Genomic DNA, 19,502 nt, shown 5'->3' with positions numbered 1-19,502 from the left:
CAGGATTCAAACCTTAGTGTGTCTGATTCCAAACCCTATGCTTATTCAATACCCCTATTGAATTTTAGAGTATTTTTCCTTGATTAATTTGAATATGTGGGCTTTAAGAACTCTGTTTTCCCCCTTGGCTTTACCTTCACTTTTACAGCTAGTGAAGAAAATATTTTAAAATTCTAAAAACATGGCCTTCAAATAACAATTTTTTTTTTTAAACTGCCATTTTCCAGTTGGCAAATGGGAGAAAAATGCTCAGTTTAAAATAACAACTTTAGGAATTCACTGGTGGTCCAGTGGTTAGGATTTGGTGCTATCACTGCCGTGGCCCAGGTTCAATCCCTGGTCAGGGAACTAAGATCCCACAAGCTGTGCAGCATGGCCAAAAGAAGGAAAGAAAAGAAAAGAAAATAGGCAAAATAAATAAATAACGACTTTAATTTCATGTGCTGTGTTTTAGGTGAAGATTAAAGAAAGAGAGCAAATTTTTCTGTATTGTCATTTCTTTTCTGAAAAACTATTTTCCTTTCTGGCTTATGAATTTACAGTCTATAAATAATCCTGATAGCCACATCTATTTTAGCCCAAATGAGATTTAAAATAATAAAATAAAAACTCATGGAAGATGATCTGTACTCTGTCATTTTAGTGGTCTGTACCCTGCCAGCATTCACTACTTGGTCAGGTCAAATGTGTTTATTCAACTTTGTATTACTCATAGTGGGAAAGTTCAACCAGTTTTGTGACAGATTTAAAAAAACAGAAATACTTACTTTGGTTACCTAAGTAATTGAGGTCTTATTGATTATCCAGGCATAGGCCATGTACCTAAGCAAGATATGTTTCTGAACCACTTGTACTATCTGATAAGTCATATGGAAAGTTCATATTCTCTGCAGTTTTCTAACCTCCCTGTGATCCTTGGGCAAATTATTACTCTTTTCTGATTTGACACTTTGTTTTCAATTCTCACCTCTTCAAGCATCTATTTTCCTCTCATCCTCCAAATACATTTTACTGATTTGTTCCCAAATGGCTTCTCATAATTATTTAAAGTTCACCCAGTATTTTCTAAACAAGGTCTTTTTGTTTAGAAATAAGGGCTTTGTTTAATGCAAAAGTGCTTCCTTTATAGGAGAATATTTCAAATAATCAGTGAACATTGGGAATATCAAAAAGAACTAAAGACCAGAATATTTGGGAAAGAATATAGTATTATGATGTTCCATTCTAGTTATCACCTAGTATCTTCTTCTCCCATCAATCCATTCTCCAGTCTATTCTCCACTATAGATGTGATCGTAATAAATATCCTTTCGAATATTTTTCACTCACAAAAAATGAGAATATATTATATGTCCAGCCCACAGGGATAAATGAAAAAAGTATCTGGCTGGGAATTCCTGTGCCCCAGCCCTTCCTTGTTACCCCAAAGGCTACCCCCCAAAGGGGGTCAATATTTCCAGCACACCTGTAACACTTTATGACACACAACTGTGTCACAGTACATTGGAGGGGAAGCTAGGCACATTTGCACTAGGAGGCCACACAAAGAACTCTCATTATGAAACTAGTGCTTGTATGCCCTTGCTGTTCTGCCTGTGATTTGTACTGTTATCATAGGTGAACATGCAAACATCATGAATGGTAGGACCACAACCCAAGGAGTCTGCCTGTCCTTCTGCTTCTCTCCTATCCATCCATCTGCCATTCATCTATCTAACATTTACTGATATAATACCATCTGTCAGACACTCTCTTACTGTCATGGAGGATTCAAGGTTAACTTTTTCTTAGATCTAAACCACATGGATTTTACGGTTTAATGACTTACAGTCCAGTGGCTTTTAAAGTATCATACAATATTGACAGAGAATAGCGAAAGCTCGGTCAAGCAACAATACCTGCCATCTCAGGAAATAACCTAAGCAACTTAGTATCATGAAAATTTTTCTAACTAATTTTATGAAGATTGTGTAATCCTGCCCCTTATATAACTGAAAAAAATAACAGGATTGGCTGAAAATATTCATGTAGTTTGAGATTGTTTGATGGGAGAGTTAGCTGTAGCCAACTTTAACTTTTCCAAAAGAGGATAAAGAAAAGATTAGATTTTTTTTTTTAACTTAACCAGAATGCATTCTTCAAGAGCTTTATAGGTAGAGATTTTAAGGCAGGTATTAGAAAAAATAACTTTATCCCCAATTAGGTACCTATTATAATATTGTTTGTCTAATTTTCTTATAGCTTGTCCTGAAGCTTGTTATGTCTCAGGAGTCAAAGAATAACTCCAGGGATAACTTCTACAACCAATATCAAAGTGAAACTTGCAGATATTGATAAAGCTAAGCTTTTAGCTAATTAACCAACCCTTAACTGAAGCATAGAGAGGACCAAACTTTCCTAGAGTTCTGCCAGCCTTAACCTCTTAACTAGCAACCTCAGGCTTTATAGCCTTTAATTAAATATAATTGTTGTACTTAGACATTTTTTTTAACTTAATGTGGTTATCTTTGTCATCACAGTGGGAGCAGAAACTTCTCTTTCTTTTTTCCCTGTCTAGTCCTGGTTTAGTAAATGAAATAATAAATGTTAAAGTACTTTTAAGTAAAAATATTTTTAATGGAAAACATTAAAAAATGAGTGATTATCATTAAAGTATTCCTTAATTTTGGAGGGAGTTCCTTTCAACTGTAACACTAATCAGCATTTTACTAGTGTTTAATATTCATTTTGTAAACTTCTTCTAAACTTCAAGTCCTCTATTTCAGCCTGAATTCACTTGATAACAGGATTACATCTATTTATTTTTTAACATTTGAAAAAATATTATAAACTTAATAAAGCACAGTTATTCAAAGTCTTTAGACATTTAGACATTATGTGAATCAGGTGACTCACTTATATTGATATCTGCAGGCTTCAGTTGCTTCATCTTAAAAAGCAGGGTTTAGACTAGTTCAGCCTTGACAGTGGGTAATCTATGTGCTGAGGCAGAAACTGGCAGTTAATTATGAGACTTTCTTCCTGAGCTCAATGCAGCCTTTTCTACATATATATCTAGGCAACCACTTAATCTTATTTTTATCTAAGAAATGAGACTTTTTTCAATCATTTTTGGATCAAACAATTTTTAAAAATTCTTTTTAACTTATTACTCTATGTTTGGGGGCCTTTTGAAGCTTTATCCTTATGGCTGCTAACTTTTAAACCTAGACAGAATGACTTCTAACTCTAGCATTAGCCTTGGATGATCTACCATTGTGGTTGGTTGTCTAGAGTCAAAATTGTTATCTTCTCCCCACTCCCCCCCTTTCTACCCTAAACAAACTTACACTTCCAATTTGTTTTTATATTAATGCTGTCATAATTCCACTGGTTACTTACTAACAAAATATCCAAGAAAGTCAGAACTTTCATGTTGCAAAGGAGTTAAGTGCCTAGTTACCAGTGGATACATTTCTAGATCTTACTAGTTTTCTGTGGTATTTTAGAATGCTAACCACTGATTCCTTTTCATATTTTCTCAGCCACGTTCTGTTATTACTCCAAAAAAATTTGGAAAGTGTTTTCTTACAGGGCAGAAAAAAGAAAATAAGCATAGAAGGTGCTGGAGAAAGAGAATCAATACAGGCTACTGATAAGATGAAGGTGATTATTGGAGCAAGGTCCTGAGGGATCTTTGCACTTAAAACTTCAGAGTCATCCTTTAATCATTGTTCTTTTTTTCCATCTTCAGTTACTTAATTGTCAAACATTCCAAGGAAGCCCCCACCTCAGGACCTTTGCAGTTGCTATTTCTCCTGCCAGAATGATCTTCCCCAAGTTATTTGCATAGCCTGCAGTCTCAGCTCCTTCAGGTCTACCCACATGTCACTTTAGAGAGCCTTCTCATACACCTGATCTAAAGTAGGGCCCCCCACCTTGGACTCCTTCTACTCCCTTAACCTCCTTTATTTTTCTTCATTACACTTGACTACCTATAGTCACTTTATATTTTAATTTTATAGATCTATTTGCTTGTTTATAAATTCAGGGATTTGCCTCTTCTCCCTACTGTATCCTCTGGGCCTAAGACAATACCTGGCTTATAGTTGGCACTCAGTAAATGTTTGTTGAATGAACAACAACACACTTTGAAAGTCACTTATCTATTAAGTCCATACTCCTCAATTTGACATTCAAGGTCCTGTACATTAATACTTTAACTTAGTTTTGCAGTCTTTTATGGGAAAATAGGATCAAAAAGTAAACTGGGAACAGATCATGGAGTACCTTAAATATAGACAGAAATTGTAGGGCTAGAGCTATGGCTTTAGCTTTAGTATGCCCAGTGGAGCTATAGATCCTCATGGAGTGTGAGTTTTCTCTCCAATCCTGTGGATGTGTCCAAGAGGATCAGGGTATGCACTTACCCTAAGGGCACCCAGGAAGAGAGTCCTGTTTACAGTAAGCAGGTTTTTTGGGGTTTTTTTTGGGGGGGGGGTGGTCTGGAGATTTTTATTTCAGAAGGTTTTTATTTACAAAATCAATTTCTTTAATAGATACAAAGTTATGCAAATAATCTCTTTGTCCTTGACCTGTTTTGAGTTTTTGCTTTTGAAGAATGGGTCAGTTTACTCCAAAGGTGTAGAATTTATGTGTGAAGAGTTGTTTCTATCAATAGTAGTCCCTTATTTTCCCTTTAATGTCTCAGCGGTCTGTAGTGATATCTTCTCCTTCATTTCTTTTTTTTTTTAATTTATTTATTCAAATTTATTTATTTTTGGCTGCATTGGGTCTTCGTTGCTGTGCGTGGGCTTTCTCTAGTTGCACGGAGCAGGGGCTACTCTTCGTTGCGGTGTGTGGACTTCTCATTGTGGTGGCTTTTCTTTTTGCGGAGCACGGGCTCTAGGTGCGCGGGCCTCAGTAGTTGTGGCTCGCAGGCTCAGTAGTTGTGGTCTGTGGGCTCTAGAGCGCAAGCTGAGTAGATTTGGTGCACAGGCTTAGTTGCTCCGCGGCATGTGGGATCTTCCTGGAAGTAAGCAGCTTTTTAATAATATAAAGCTAAACTAAGTTGGCCTCAGATGGGATACAATAGAAGATATTGACGCCTACGGGGCTTCTTCAAATCAGCATGTTGTATTGGGAGATTTGTATCACTCTTTTGTATAGAAATCTTCAGCGCCTCCTCATTGCTTATTGATTCAAATATAAACTCCAGTCCTTCACATTTTAAATCCCAGTCTTTCACAATTATTTATTAGTATAGAAATACTAAAAAATACTCCATGTAATCACCAGCTCAGCTAAACAAACTAGTTTTTTCATTCCGAAGTATCTTTTTTCCTGCTTCTTTACCCTTTTCTCATACTATGCCTCCATCTAGAATTTCTTTTAGAGCATGACCTCTGACTGTCAAAATAATATCTTCATTCCCTTTACAAACATGTGAAAGCTGTCTCCCTCCTTTGATCCCTTTAGCCCTTAACACACAATATCTCTGCCTATTTTATAGTTATTTATATAATTTACCTTATCTCATAATGTGGATTCCCGTAACACTTAATGCAGTGCCTTTTTCACAGTAGATGTTCAGTTAATGGTTGTAGAATTGAATTAATTCCCTTGCAAAGGACTTTAATATCTTCCAAGGACAGTTACAATTAGGCAAGGAACATATACTGTCCTCTTTCATTAGAGAATGACTTTTGCAACTAATGCTTCTTCATAACTAATTACTGAATTGATATTGATAGCAACATAGCTGAGAAGTTTTAAATTTACATGAACATTCCCAGCAGCACTTTCTATTCCTTTTCTGTGCCCCTTGCCATCTTTCAGCTGTCAAGCAGGTGCATAGCGGGGAACAGTGCAGTCAGCATTCTTTTTCTAATAAAGTGATGAGAAGAGTTCCATTCCAAAAATATAAAACTTAGGAAGACTGGACAAACAAACCAGCCACTTTAAAGTTAATTTAGAGTTGTTTTTAGAATAAATCCTGGATTTCTGCAGAGTAAATGATAAGGTAAAGAAAATACTCAAATAACAAACCTATACTATAGCTACCTCAACAACTGAATCAGCTGTTTTTGTGGTCATCTGATTTACTATTTGGCATTAAATCTTGAAAACACTGGCCTGATTCTCCCATGCAAATGGGTTCATCCATATACTCAGCTGTATTCTTTACTGTGGTCATGGCACAGAAACAAGCAAAAGGAGTTTTTCAACTAAAAAAGAGTCCAGTGTCTCCATTTGTAAGGATGCATAACAGTAAAAAAGAAACATTTAAAATTAACAATAGGATATTTTTTCCATCTCTAGGGACCAAGAGGACCAGATGGTCTCTTAGGAGAACAAGGTATACAAGGTGCCAAGGTAATCACTTATTTTCTCATTTCATACACAGTTAAATATTTTTGAGCCCATATGTCCTACCTGTGTAAACACTGATGTATTTCCTTATAAAAGTATGGTTCTAAATTTTTTCTTAGTCTAAGTATGAAACATACATAAAGTTTTTACTACACACACAGAAATGTATTATTTTTATTATTGAACTATGTATTTGATGTCTTATTTTTTGGTATGTGAGTGTATGTTAGCGTGTATAAGACCGTAAGTCACATTCTGATTAACTCACCTGGAATTGATTCTTGTTAGGGTGAAAAAGGAGATCAAGGAAAAAGAGGGCCTTATGGTCTTATTGTAAGTAGTAAAATATTTCACATTAAAGATAAACATATAATATCTTCCATTTTTCTTGGTGTGTGATTCATATTTGGGGAGGGAGTTGCTTGACCCAGGCATTTTCTTTCTTATGTAGGGTAAGACTGGAAACCCTGGAGAGAGAGGAGTTCAAGGGAAACAAGTAAGTAATTAAAAATTGCCAAGCTATAAGCAAATTTTATCCACTTTATTCTGTGATACAACTCTTGTTTAGTAATCAGTATTTTAGACTAAGAGAATACAAGTTCTTTTCCTCCTGCAGTCCTTGGGTCAGTCTTTTATTGAGGCAAATTGCTTACTCAATCTGTGCCTTTTTTGTACCTATCTATAAACCGGTGGTGATAACTGATACTTTTACTTCACCTCTGTTATCATAGTTTTTCTGTAAAATCCATTTCAAGATAAAGTGGTATGATGTCATGTAAATATAACAGAATATTAATAAAGCTAACATAAGAAACTTCTTTGAGGCTTCTTGCCTAGTTTCATTTTAACTCACCTTGAGTGTTGTTTGCACCCTTGGAGTGTGGAGCTATGTGTGTCATCATGTTTTCCCATGGCACTGCTCTAAGAGTTTTTAATACTATATAATGCTAAATATTTTCCTACCATCAAAAATCTCAGAATTATACAATTTCTTCTCTGGAACACAAGTTCTGTGGTTATCATCACTAACTGAGGGGGAGTAAAGTGTATTTTTTAAAAAAGAGAAATATATACACACACACATATATATTACACATATATACATATATAATTTTGAGCACATGAGCTTAAATGTATGGGTTTTTAATTCCATTTGTAAGCATAATTTTTAATGACATTTTGATTTGTCATATACATATATGTATAAAGTTATTAAATTAGATCATAATTTAAATATACTGCAACTGAAGAGTCAGAAAAGGATAGGACAAAAATGTTTTAGCTGCTGTAGTAATTATCACTAATGTCACTGCATTTACTTGTTCCTCTTTGAAATCTGCTGCCCCCTGCCGGTTGTTTTCCATAATAGCATTATATTTGCCAATGGTCAAACCTATAGTAGCAGACACTTAAAAGAGAAAAATGACTGTATCCAGGGAAAGAACTTGTGTGTGACATTATATTATTAATTGAAGTCATCACCAAAGAACATTCCTTGAGTATTAATATTCATCATCTAAGTTTCTATTATATCAATGTAAATGGTGTTTCTGGAGATTCTTTTCACTTTGCTACACTGTATACAAAACCAATATGTTGTAGTTGAATGGAGAAATTTGGAATTTATCAGGTCCATTCCTCTTACTTTAGAAAAATAAGGCCAAGAGAAATAAAATTACTTACTCATTTTGTACATTGTTGACATTCCTTAGAGTTTTACCTTCATTTTCAGCCTATCAGATATGCATGGATAAATGTAAAATTTGATATTTGATTTTCTCAATCAAATAAAAGTTACTAGAACCATTTTGTAATGGTAGCTTATGGCAAACAAGTTTCATAGACTACCGGAAGAGTAAAGTTATCTTAGTGAGTGACAGTAAATCATGAGTTAATACTAGTTGTTGAGGTTTACTTAACTTCATACCTACATTGTCTCCTCGGTCTTGATCGAACTGAAAGAGACTTTTGAGATCTGAGGGAAGCTTGGATCAATTAATCCAAAAAATCCAGATGCCCCAAAGATTTATTTGATCCTGCACGGTAATCTCAGCGTCTCTCATCATTTATGCACTGTCAACAAGCAGGCAGTGCTGTATAATAGAAAGATACACTGGAGATCAGATTGATCTTTGTTCTAGTGCACGCTCCTAATAGCTGTATAGTCTTGGTTAGATTGGTTAGCTCTCTGGATCATATTTTCTTCATCTGTAAAATAAAGATACATCTCTAAATTGTTGTAATTCTAAAGCTAGGTATTACAAGGAAATTGGTAACACATATAGTACTCTGCTAGTCCAGATAAACAGGAGAAGTATATTTGTCTATGGGCCAACATTGTTTCGTATACTTGCCTTCCATCCACACGTATATCTGACTCAAAGGGCGAATCAGGAAGAAAGGATATGATTCATTGTGTTAATAAAGTGATAAAGCCTGAGTAACTTTTTAGTTTTCTAAATCTTACAAAAACTATAACAGCTCATACATTACTGATTTTTATCTAGATATTCTTTCAGTTGATGAGTTAAGGGTATTAAATTCTCCAACTATGATTTTGTATTTGTCTGTGTCTCTCTTTAATTCTGTCAGAGTTTGCTTTATGTATTTTGAAACTATTTTTAGAGTATTCACATTATGATTACTATGTCTTCCCAATCAACTGAGCCTTTTATCATTACAAAATGTTCCTCTATATCTCTGGTAATACTTTTTATCCCTGGTAATACTGTTTGTTTTGAAACCTACTTTATTTGATATGTAAGTCTCTCTAGCTGTTTGCATGGCGTATCTTTTTCATTCATTTATTTTCAAACCATCTGTGCCTTGATGTTCAAAGTGAATGTCTTAAAGTTAGATCTTGCCTTTTTATTCATTCCAACAACCTCTGCCTTTTAATTAGTGTTTGCTCCATTTCCACTTAATGTAGTTATTGATGTGGTTGGATTTAGGTCTACCATTTTTATGGCTGTTTCTCCTCTGTCGTGGCAGCAGTAGTGGTGTGCAGCACCTTCTTTAGGCACTGAATGACTTTGAGAACGCCACTCTAATTTAACTATTCGCTTTTTAGCTCTACTTCTCATTATTACTTTTAAGTGGTTATTCTAGGTCGGGAGCCAGCAAACTTTCTCTGTAAAGTGCCACAAAATATTTCAGGCTTTGTGGGCTGTATGGTCTCTGTCACAACTACTCAGCTCTAGTGTCATCATAGTGTGAAAGCAACCATAGACGGTATATAAAGGAATGAGCATGACTATTCAAAAAAAAACTATTTACAAAATCAGGTGATGGTCCAGATTTGGCCCTCAGACTGTAGTTTGCCAACCCGTGGTTTAGGGATCACATTGTAACTTTCCACTGTCTACTTAGAGTTAATACAGTAATACTTAACATAATTGTAAGAAACTTGCAGCCATAGAGACCTGTTTACCAGCATCCTGTCTTATATGCTCTATTTGTTTTATATCTATATAAGTTATAGATATATAACTTATATCTTATATATTGCAAAGTTAAAATTCTACTTTAATATAAATAAAATACTTTTTGCTTTAATATAAATGAAACATAAATTAGAGATATTTAGGAGGAAAGTAGTGATTTTTAAAATTATCCATGAATTTACTATTTCTGGTGCTCTTCATTCCTTTCTACAGATGCACATTTCTAAGTGGTATACTTCCCTGCAGCCTATAGAACTTCCTTTAGATTTCTTATAGTCAAGTTCTTCTAGTGATGAATTCTCTTAGTTTTTCTTTATTTCACCTTTATTCTTGAAGGACATTTTCACTGGTTATAGAATTCTGGGTCAACAGGGTTTTTTGTTTGTTTCCATTCAGCAATGTAAAGATGACATGCCATTTATTTTTGGCCTGCATTATTTCTGATGAGAAGTCCACACTTATCTTTATCATTATTCCCCTGCATATAATGTATCATTTTTCTCTGGCTGCTTTCAAGATTCTCTCTTTATCTTTGGCTTTCAGTAGTTTGACTATGATGTGTCTAGATGGATTTTCTTTACATTTATCCAGCTTAATGTTTGCTGAGTTTCTTGCGTGTGTAAATTTGCCTTCACTAAATTTGGAAATTTTTCAACTTTTTTTTCGGATTTTTTTTCTACACCATTTTCTCTCTCCTTTCCTTCTTGTATTCTAATTAAATATATGTTAGTCATTTTGATTACCTTAGATCCCTGGGGCCCTGTTCATTCCTATTTCAATCTTTCTTTTTCCTGTTTGTTTTTTTTTTTTCCAATTGGGCAACCCGAATCTATCTTCTCTAACTTGTTAAGCCTTTCAATAAAATTTTATTTATGATGTTGTATTTTTAAGTTTTATCTGGATATTTAATTTTCAGCTCTATAATTGTCATTGTTTCTTTTTACAAATGCTCTTTCTCTTCTGGGATTTCCTATTTGTTTATTCATCATGAGTACATTTTTATTTACATTTTTGAGCATATTTATACTAACTACTTTAAAATCATTGTGTGATACATAATAACATCTGTGTAATCTTAAGTTTGGTCTCCATTAATTGCTTTTTCTTATAAATATGGGAAATTTTCCCTGTCTGATAATTTTGAATTGTATCTTGAACATTTTGACTGATTCATTTTAGCGACTCTAAAGTCTGTTATATTTCTTTGAAGAGTATTGTTTTGTTTTTAATTTGGCAGGCAGTTAACTTGGCTGGTAAAACTCCAAGTTTTCTCTCCTCTGTGGTAGGTGGCTGCTGAAATCTCTATTAAGTTCTTTTAGCCTTGTCTGGTCTACTTGGCGTCTGCCATACCAATATAAACCTTAAATGTCAGCAAGAGCTATAAGCAGAGTTTATATTTGCAATCTGAGGCTCCTCTCTGGCTCTTTCTTTCACCACTTTTCACCATCTGTGGTCACTTCAAATTCTGCCCTAGGGTCCTCCATGCCAATAAGACTGAAGATTTCTATCCTACTTTATTTTAACCATCTTGTATGGCTTCTCCTCTGGCTAAAAGCCATATTAAAAAATCAGAAACTCACCTAGTGTCATTCTCTTCTTTCAAGTGTAAACCCTACTACTCTAGTTCCTGCCTATTTTTGGTCTTTCTCCAGTGCTTTCATATCTTTCCTTTTTAATATTTTATCTTGGGTTTATAGTTATCTCTATATAGATTGGTTTGATAGGAGCAACTTGGCCAGTATTGGAAGTGGAAACACTTAGAATTTCTTCTTTAAATTTAGTTTTCTCTGTAGTAACTCAGAATACTTGAGAAGCATTTATTTCATAATCTTTACAATACAAAAAGTATACAGTATTAACTCTATTCTTTCCCGTTCTTCAGACAATGAAGCAGAATGCACACATTTTCATGATCCTACAGTGAAAGTGTGGCAATAGAAATAACATTTATATACTCCCTTGCCTATTCTCATAAAATGTCTTGATGATGCTCTAAACATGTTTATTTAAAATGGAAAGGCATTGAATGCTTGATTTCTCATGGAATTCAGTAAAAAGCAGTTTAGTGTAGTGGAAGAGCATGGCATTGGATTCAGACACATTTGAGGTCAGATTCTGGTTCTGTCACTTATAGCTGTTTTGACTTTGTACAAATTATTTAACCTCTCTGAGCCTCAGTTTCCCTATCATTAAAATGAGATACCTTTTATAGTTATAACAAATGATGCTCGTTATGTGCTCAGCACAGACTCTCAATAAATAGCAACCACCATAGTCATTATCCTCCTGGTCATCGTTGTCATAATTGCTGAGATGCCTCGTAGAGCAAGGAGTTGTACTACAAATAATGTATTTCAGTAGCATCTGAAAAGCCTTAAAGGGAATTTTTATTTTGTGCCAGCTTTTGCTTTTCTTCTTCATCTCCAATAAAAATAATTAGAATCCATTTAGGTCACTTCATAGCTTTGCCTAACAGCACTTATGCACCATTAACAGTATTACAAGTACATATTAAGCTTAATATTGTGTGTAAACACACTTTACAAAGCAAACTGGGCAGACATTATTTAAGGTTCTGAACTCTTGCTGTATGTTCAATTGGTATACCAGGCACAGAGGGATCCCTTATATTGATCCCTTAATTTAGGAGTCCGGAGTATGTGAGTAGCAGATGATTTTCATGATTGAAACATGGTCTTACTCCAACAGGAGTCCATGAGATTTTGCATATCTCCCTTTCTCTAACCAGACAATCATATGTAACTAAACATAGCGTTGATAATCAAAACTTAGAAGATTCTTTGTTGCTAGAAATATTGAACGTCTTTACTTCCAATTTAATATCATATTTTTTTAGATTTCAGTTTTAAGATAAAATGGTAATTGTGATCTGCTGTATAATTGCCAAACTTCCCAAGGTCAGTAATGTAGAAGAGTAGGAGAAGCAAATTGCAAATAAACAAGGGCAGTATTTTATACATCATTAGTAGTCATCAGTGTCCAGCACACAGTACATGCTCAGTTAATCTTTAAATGGAAGGATCAAAGAGGACCTGGAATTTAATTTAGAGTTTTACATACCATTTTAGAATATACCCCCATATCTAAGACTCAATTTTATGGTACCGTAGGTGGCATGATGTAAAAATGGAGGAAAATAAAGAACATCGGAGAGGTCCAATTTGATCATTTCTGGTCATCTAGGTTCTGAGAGCTTTGTGCCTTCCCAGGTTATAAGGGCATAAGTCATACTTATTAATACATCACAAATATATTATTTTTGAAAAAAACTTTTTATATTGATATTAAAAGTATAAAAGAATCCAAATCTAAAATAATTCTGGATGACAAATATTTGTCACTGTATAGGAGTGGAGATTAAATATAAAGAATACAGGTAGATATAAAGAACTCCTACAACTCAACAACAAAATAATAAACAACAATGAAAAAATGAGCAAAAGGACTTGAGTAAGCATTCCTCTAAAGAAGATATGCAAACAGCCAATAAATATATGAATATATGCTCAGTATCACTAGTCATTAGGGAAATACAAATTGAAACCACATTGAGATACCACTTCCCATCCAAAATGACTATTATTAAACACACACACACCTATATATACAGAAAAAATAACCAGTGTTGGCAAGGATGTGGAGAAATGGGAATCCTTGTGCTATGCTGGTGGGAATGTAAAATGGTGGAGCTGCTGTAGAAAACAGTATGCCTAGCTCCTCAAATGGTTAAACATAGAATTGCATATAATCCATCAATTCCACTTCTTCGTATATACCCCAAAGAATAGAAAGCAGGGATACAAACAGATACTTGTACACCAATGTTTATAGGAGCATTAGTCACAATATCCAAAGGGTAGAAAACCCCAAGTGTTCATTGATGATGAATGGATAAACAAAATGTGGTATATACATACAAGGGAATATTATTCAACCTTGAAAAGGAAGGAAGTCTTGACACATGTTACAAATGGATGAACCTTGAAGACATTATGCTACATGAAATAAGCCAGACACAGAAGAACAAATATTGTATGATTCCACTTATATAAGGTACTTAAAGTAGTCAAATTCATAGAGAAAGAAAGTAGAGTCATGGTTGCCAGGGGAAGAGGGTAGGGGATAGGGAGTTATTTAATGGGTACAGAGTTTCAATTTGGGAAGATAAAAAGTTCTGAAAATAGGTGGTGGTGATGGTAGCACAACAATGTGAATACACTTAATGCCACAGTACTGTAAATTTACACATACTATACACTTAAAAATTGCTAAAGTGGTGAATTTTATGTTATGCGTATTTTACCACAAAAGAAAAAACAAATAGAAGTAGGCAGAAAAATTAGATGGGAGGATCATGAGGGAAAGCTGAGGTAGGGAAACTGACTAAAACATTTTCAAGCATCACTTTTTCTTCACACTTTGCCTTTGTTTATTCAGGGTTTACAAGGACCCCCTGGGAGTACAGGAGACAGGGGATTTGCAGGAGAACCAGTAAGTTTATCTTCATGTGTTTCTAATCGTGTTTTTTTTTATATAATGTATTTTACCTGTCTGTTATTATTGCCCTGTTGTGCTGTGGCTGGTATGTTTTGGAAATCAGCATGTGTCATGGGCACCTAATTATAAGAATGAATATTTTGCTGTGAATATAATTTTTAGTGCCTTCCTGGTTTCATAAAGTCAAATTTGGTCCTGTTTGTCTGGAACTGTTAAAACTTCACATATTTCTATTTTCAGCAAAGATAATTCAGTTTTATTGAATCTCAGAATTTTTTTCTGAACGGCTTGCTGTTCGTAAAGTAATTATTACACTGCCCTCCCACACACAAAATCACATTTATGAGGGCAACTCTATGATAAAAGACCATATAGAGAAGCCAGACTCTACATGTAATGGGCCAAAATGTGGAAACTTGACAGAAATGCTGTTAGGTCAATAATTCAAAAAGTCACATCACCATTTCATAAATCTGACTCAGTTATAGAGTTTCCATGGAAAATGAATTGTGAAAATGAAATACCTTGCCATGCCTTATCTCTCACAATATATTCTTTATTGTCTATGAAGCCATTCTTCTGGCTAATAGTATCAGATGTAATGTGCAGTAACATGCTTCTAAGATTTACAGTACAAATAGTCTTTCAAACTACTGGGTTGATCTTATCCATCAGTTGACACAAAAGTTTATAGGTGGCTTCTGCATAATTCATTTAGCTAGTAGGAAGTAGAAAATTCTCACGAAGAGCTCTTCTTACCAAACTGTGTTCATTTCCTCCTTTACATATTTAACCTATGGTATAAGCTCTCCAAACAATAGTAAACACTTGCCTATGGGTGTAATTTTTCCAAATATAGTATCTTAAATGTGGTGTTGATTTTATCAAACTAAATTCTTCTCAGTTTCCTCTGTTTTGTATCTCTTAACCTGCCATCCTAATTCTAATATTCATTTGATCATAAATCATGCAAATCTCTAAATACCTCTTTCTTCTAAAGAGTCTGTAGCTCCTTGAAGTCAGAGACCATTTTTTGCACCTTTACAGTCCTCTTTCCTGTATAATGTCTGGCATATTATATCTACCTGATGCATATTTGTTAAACAGCATTAACCAAAGGTCATTTAGCCAAAGGTGTAATCATTCCGCCAGTAATATTAGATGAAGTGAAATGGAATTAAAACTAATCTTAAGAGAGAACACATTTAAGTCAAGATAAGTGTATCAACAGGGCTATTGCAACAGCACAGACAATATCTTAGGCTTTATACAAGCAAAGATTTATTGTTGTAGTAATAAATGACTAAAATGGCTTAATAGCAACTAAAAATTGACATTCAGGTCACAGGGTCAGTGGGTCTGTTAAATAAAATATAAATCAATTCGTAATGGATATAATGGGCTTTGTTTCACATATTTGAGCTACTTAGTCAGATCTGAGATAATATATAACAAAGAAACTATCCTAATCTGGGGTTAGGGAAACTTCCAGAGGAGGAGCATCTGAGTTGTGATCTGAAGGATGAACAGTAGTTACTTAAGCAAATATGGAGAAAAGTCATTCCAGAGAGAAGTCGTGAACTGGGAGAAAACCCTACTTATTTATTTAAAGATCTAAAAGAAGGCCAGCATGGTGTGGCACAGAGAGCCAGGTGGGAAGTGAGTGCAAGATGAGGACGGAAAGGGAGGGAGGGGACAAAACACATGCAGCTCAGTAAGCCCTACTCCCAAAGATTTGTATTTTTATCCTAAGAACAAAGGGGTGTCATTGAAGGGATAAGGCTAGGTTTATGATCATATTACTGTTCTGTAAAGATCACTCAAACCAAATTGGAAGGGACTAAGAATGAACAAGAATAGCTTTGTGTTGCAGCAGTCCAGATAAGAGATAGTAGGACTGTTTATGATTAGCAGAAAGAAAGAGTAGATAGATGTAAAATATTCAAAAGGAGATAAAATCAACAGGAAATAGATATGCTATATGTGAAGTATGATTCCTAAGGTTGTGGCTTGAAGAATTAATGAGATAATGATATCACTCACTGAAACTGAGAATACCAGCAGAAATTTATGTTTGAGAATGGAAGATTATAAGTCAGTTTAGTTATGTTGAATTTGAGGTGCCTTTGAGAACTGTGAGGATGGCAGTTGGGTGTGGAGCTCAAAGCAGAATAATAACCTGAAATTTAAAATATTGGAGTCATTGGTCTAGGGAAAAAGTATAGGAAAGAGAAAAGAACAGGATCTAAGGCTGAATTTTGAAGAAATGCCACATATAATAAATGTTGGTAGAAGAGGATGAAACTGCAGAGATGACTGAAAGAGGTAAGAGGAAAATCAGGTATATAAGTTTGAAGTTCAGCCCCAACCATAACGTACCTTAAAATCTTCATGGCAATCTTAAATTCCTTTAGAAGTATGTAAGCAAAAATATATATCTAGAACAAACCAGAAGTATAATTGACATGCTAAAATAAGAGAGAAAATGGAATCAATTAAAAGTCTTAATTTTCAAAAGAGTGGGATAAAAAGAATGGAAGACAAAAAAGAAAGAACAAGGGTAGCAATAGAAAACAGTAATAAATATAGTAGGTATGAACACAGGGGTATCAGTAATCACTTAAATGTAAATGTTCTAAATGCACCAGTTGAGAAACAGAGACACAGAGTAGAAAGAAAAACAAGACCTAACTGTATGTTGTCTTCAAGGAACCCACTTTAAATATAAAGGCACAGGTATATTAAAAGTAAAGAGATAGATAAAATGGGCAAAGATGTACTAATACTAACCAAAGGAAAGCTGGAGTAGTTATATTAATTTCCAACAAAATAGACTTCACATCAAGGACAATTATCAGGGATAAAGAGGGACATTACATAGTGATAAGTGTATCAATTCTCCAAAGACATAATAACGCTTAATGTGTATGTATCTAACAACAGAGCATCAAATTATATGAGGCAAAAACTGATAGAACTCCAAGGATAAATAGACAAATTTACTATTTCATTTGGAGACTTCAGCACTTATCTATCAGTAATTGAGAGATCCAGCAAGCAGATAATCAGTAAGATTATAGTTGAAGTGAACACCACCATCAGGACACTGGATCTAGTTGACATTTATAGACTGCTTAATCCAGTAACAGCAGAATATACATTCTTTTCAAGTTCACATGGAATATTCACCAAGACAGACTGCGTCCTGGGTCATAAAACACACCTTAACAAATTTCAAAGAAAAGATATCATACAAAATATGCTCTTAGTCCATAATGGAATTAAACTATAAATCAATAAGAGAAACATAACTGGAAAATCTCAAACTATTTTGAGATTAAACTACACACTTCTGAATAACACTGGTTCAAAGAAGACGTCTCAAGAGAAATTTTAAAAGTATTTTGAACTAAATGAAAATGGAAATACAACTTATCGAACTTTGTGGGATGCAGTGAAAGCAGTGCGTAGAGGGAAATTTATAGTATTGAATGCATATACTAGAAAAGAAGAAAGATCTAAAATCAATAACAAGCTTCCACCTTAGGAAACCAGAAAAAGAAGAGAAAATTAAATACAAAATGAGCAGAAGAAAGTAAATGATAAAAATCAGAGCCGAAATCAATTAAATTAAAAACAGGAAAAATAGAGAAAATCAATGAAACAAAAAACTTATTCTTTTAAAAGATCAAAAAAATTGGTCAAACCCCCTAGCCAGGATCATCAAGAATAAAAAAAAGAGAGAAGAAACAGATTACTAATATTAGAAATGGAAGAGGGACCTTCACTACAGATCCCATGGATGTTAAAAAGGCAATAAAGGAATACTATGAATAACTCCATTCTCACAAATTTGATAACCTAGATGAAATGGACAAATTCCTTGAAAGATGTAATCTACCAAAACTCACACAAGGAAAATTTGATAATCTTAATAGGCTTATATTGATTAAAGAAATTGAGTCAATGATTAATAACCTTCCAAAACGGAAAGCACCAGGCCCAGATGGTCTTACTGGTGAATACTACCAGAGATTTAAGGAACAAAATGATACCCATTTTCTACAATCTATTCCAGAAAATAGAAACAGAAGAAATACTTCCTAACTCATTCTGTGAGGCCAGCATTACCCTAATACCAAAACCAGACAAAGCTATTACAAGAAAAGAAAACTACAGACCAGTATCTCTCATGAACATATATTTTAAAATCTTCCACAAAATATTAACAAATTGATTCCACTAATATATAAAGATAATTATACACCATAACCAACTGGGATTTATCCCAGGTATGTAAGGCTGGTTCAACCTTCAAAAATCAATTAGTATAATCCATTACTTTAACAAACTAAAAAAGAAATTATATAAAATAGGTGCAGAAAAATAATTTGACAAAATACAATACCCATCTATGATAAAAATTCACAGTAAACTACGAGGAAAGGGGAACGTCCTCAGCTTTATGAAGAATATATTTTAACAACCTTATAGCTAACATCATACTTAATGATGAAATGCTAGGTGCTTTCCCCCAAGAACAGGGAAACAAGGAAAGGATGTCCCTCTTTTTTTAAACTCCTGTTCAGCATTGGGCTGGAAGTCCTAACTAATGCAATAAAACAAGAAAAGAAAAGACTGGGAAAGAAGATATAAAATTGTCTTTTTTGCAGATGACATAGTTGTCTATAAAGAAAAGCCCAAAGAATTAATTAAAAAGACCAACAACCAGTCACTTTCCTATATACCAGCAATAAACAATTGGAATTTGAAATTTAAAATACAGTACCATTTACATCAGCATCAAAAAAAAAGGCATAAATCTAAAAAATATATACAAGATCTATTTGAGGAAAACTACAAATCTCTGATCAAAGAAGATTTAATAAATGGAGAGATATTACTTGTTCATGGATAGGAAGACTCATTGTTAGGATGTCAGTTCTTCACAACTTGATTTATAGATTTAATGCCATTCCAGTCAAAATCCTAGTGAGCTACTTTGTGGATACTGACAAACAGATACTAAAGTTCATATGGAAAGGCAAGAGACCCAGAATAGCCAACATAATATTGAAGTCAGAAGACTGGCACTACCAAACTTAAAGATTTACTATAAAGCTGCAGTAATCATGGCAGTGTAGTATTGACAAAAGATAATTGGAACAAAATGGTAAGCTCAGAAGTAGA

General features: G+C 34.1%; 1 protein-coding gene and 1 non-coding gene across 2 annotated transcripts in view; both read left to right on the top strand.

The window, feature by feature from the left end:
- COL24A1 (collagen type XXIV alpha 1 chain) overlaps positions 1–19,502 on the top strand; it is a 384,282-nt gene that overhangs the window by 237,734 nt on the left and 127,046 nt on the right. Inside the window, exons 30-33 of the mRNA XM_068540226.1 lie at positions 6,301–6,354; positions 6,640–6,684; positions 6,803–6,847; positions 14,253–14,306. Of these exons, the coding sequence (XP_068396327.1) occupies positions 6,301–6,354; positions 6,640–6,684; positions 6,803–6,847; positions 14,253–14,306 (198 nt within the window). The remainder of the gene's footprint in view (positions 1–6,300; positions 6,355–6,639; positions 6,685–6,802; positions 6,848–14,252; positions 14,307–19,502) is intronic.
- Positions 277–348, top strand: TRNAD-AUC (transfer RNA aspartic acid (anticodon AUC)). The gene has a single exon. It is a non-coding gene; the product is annotated as a tRNA-Asp (tRNA).

This window comes from Eschrichtius robustus, chromosome 3, assembly GCF_028021215.1.
Source record: "Eschrichtius robustus isolate mEscRob2 chromosome 3, mEscRob2.pri, whole genome shotgun sequence".
NCBI lineage: Eukaryota > Metazoa > Chordata > Mammalia > Artiodactyla > Eschrichtiidae > Eschrichtius > Eschrichtius robustus.
The sequence above is the reverse complement of the archived record's forward strand: the minus strand, read 5'-3'. Positions and strand labels throughout refer to the sequence as shown.